Genomic DNA, 1,006 nt, shown 5'->3' with positions numbered 1-1,006 from the left:
CCCCGTCCCGCCCCCAACACTCACCAGGACTATGTATCCCGGGCAGCTGAGGTAGTGGAGATATGGAGCCTGTCTTGGAGTTGATGCGGCCCTTGAGTCGGTTCTGCATCAGCTGACCCGCGTTGATCTGATTCCTGCGAGCCAAGAGAGCGCTGGAGCCTGGGATCTGCGATGACACGATAAAAGGGGAGACAATATGAGATAAAACACAAACTGAGAATCTTACAATATGTCACTCTAAAAATAGATCACTCTTAAAATAGTCACAGAGAAACCAGAATTATAATGGAGACGATAATGAATAAAACACACACTGAGAATCTGAAAAGAGTTCATGCAGAAACTGGGAATAAAATGAAGACAATAATAGATAAAACCCACATTGGGAATGTAAAAATAGGTCATGTAGAAACAGGGAATAAAATTTAGACTATAATGAAACAGTTAACAATGACGAGATATCACTTTTATTCTTCAAAGCTTCTTTTAATATAAAACTCCGTATGAATATCATTTTTGGTTCGACCTTTCTTTTCTTTCCATTGGCTTATCACAATAGATAAAATTATTTCATGAACGACAATTCTTTCTTAAAAGAACGAACTCTACACGTTGTCATTTTACATGGATTACGTCCCTTTGACTGTTGTTTTGAATAAATGTTCATAAACGACCTGACTTAACTGGCTAAAACTATTCGTAGTTTGGTGATGAACTTAAATGACTCAAAGACTCTCTACTATATATCCTTTGCTTGACTGATGAAGTTGACAGTACATGTCACTCTAACTCTAATTGTGGTGGTTAACTTTCACTTTTAGACACGCATGCAGATGCACTTTTTTGCTACAGAACACACACATATTTATGGCCAACTAAAATCCTCTCAAATCTATTGTTTTCAACAAAATATCAAACCTAATTGCAAAACATCAAATTACGGTGAAATACAGGGGGTGGGCATGCCTCCTGAAATCCCCTAGATTTTTTTTCTTTTTAGGTCGGG

The 1,006-nt window shown here is 37.8% G+C and overlaps 1 protein-coding gene across 1 annotated transcript in view; it reads right to left on the bottom strand.

The window, feature by feature from the left end:
- LOC101855407 (zinc finger protein GLI2) overlaps window positions 1-1,006 on the bottom strand; it is a gene marked incomplete at its 5' end in the record, with an annotated part of 15,392 nt that overhangs the window by 9,973 nt on the left and 4,413 nt on the right. The window contains 1 exon segment of the mRNA XM_035968400.1: window positions 25-166. Coding sequence (XP_035824293.1) covers window positions 25-166 — 142 coding nt within the window.

This window comes from Aplysia californica, unplaced genomic scaffold (assembly GCF_000002075.1).
Source record: "Aplysia californica isolate F4 #8 unplaced genomic scaffold, AplCal3.0 scaffold00057, whole genome shotgun sequence".
NCBI lineage: Eukaryota > Metazoa > Mollusca > Gastropoda > Aplysiida > Aplysiidae > Aplysia > Aplysia californica.
This window is presented reverse-complemented; position numbering and strand designations above follow the sequence as displayed.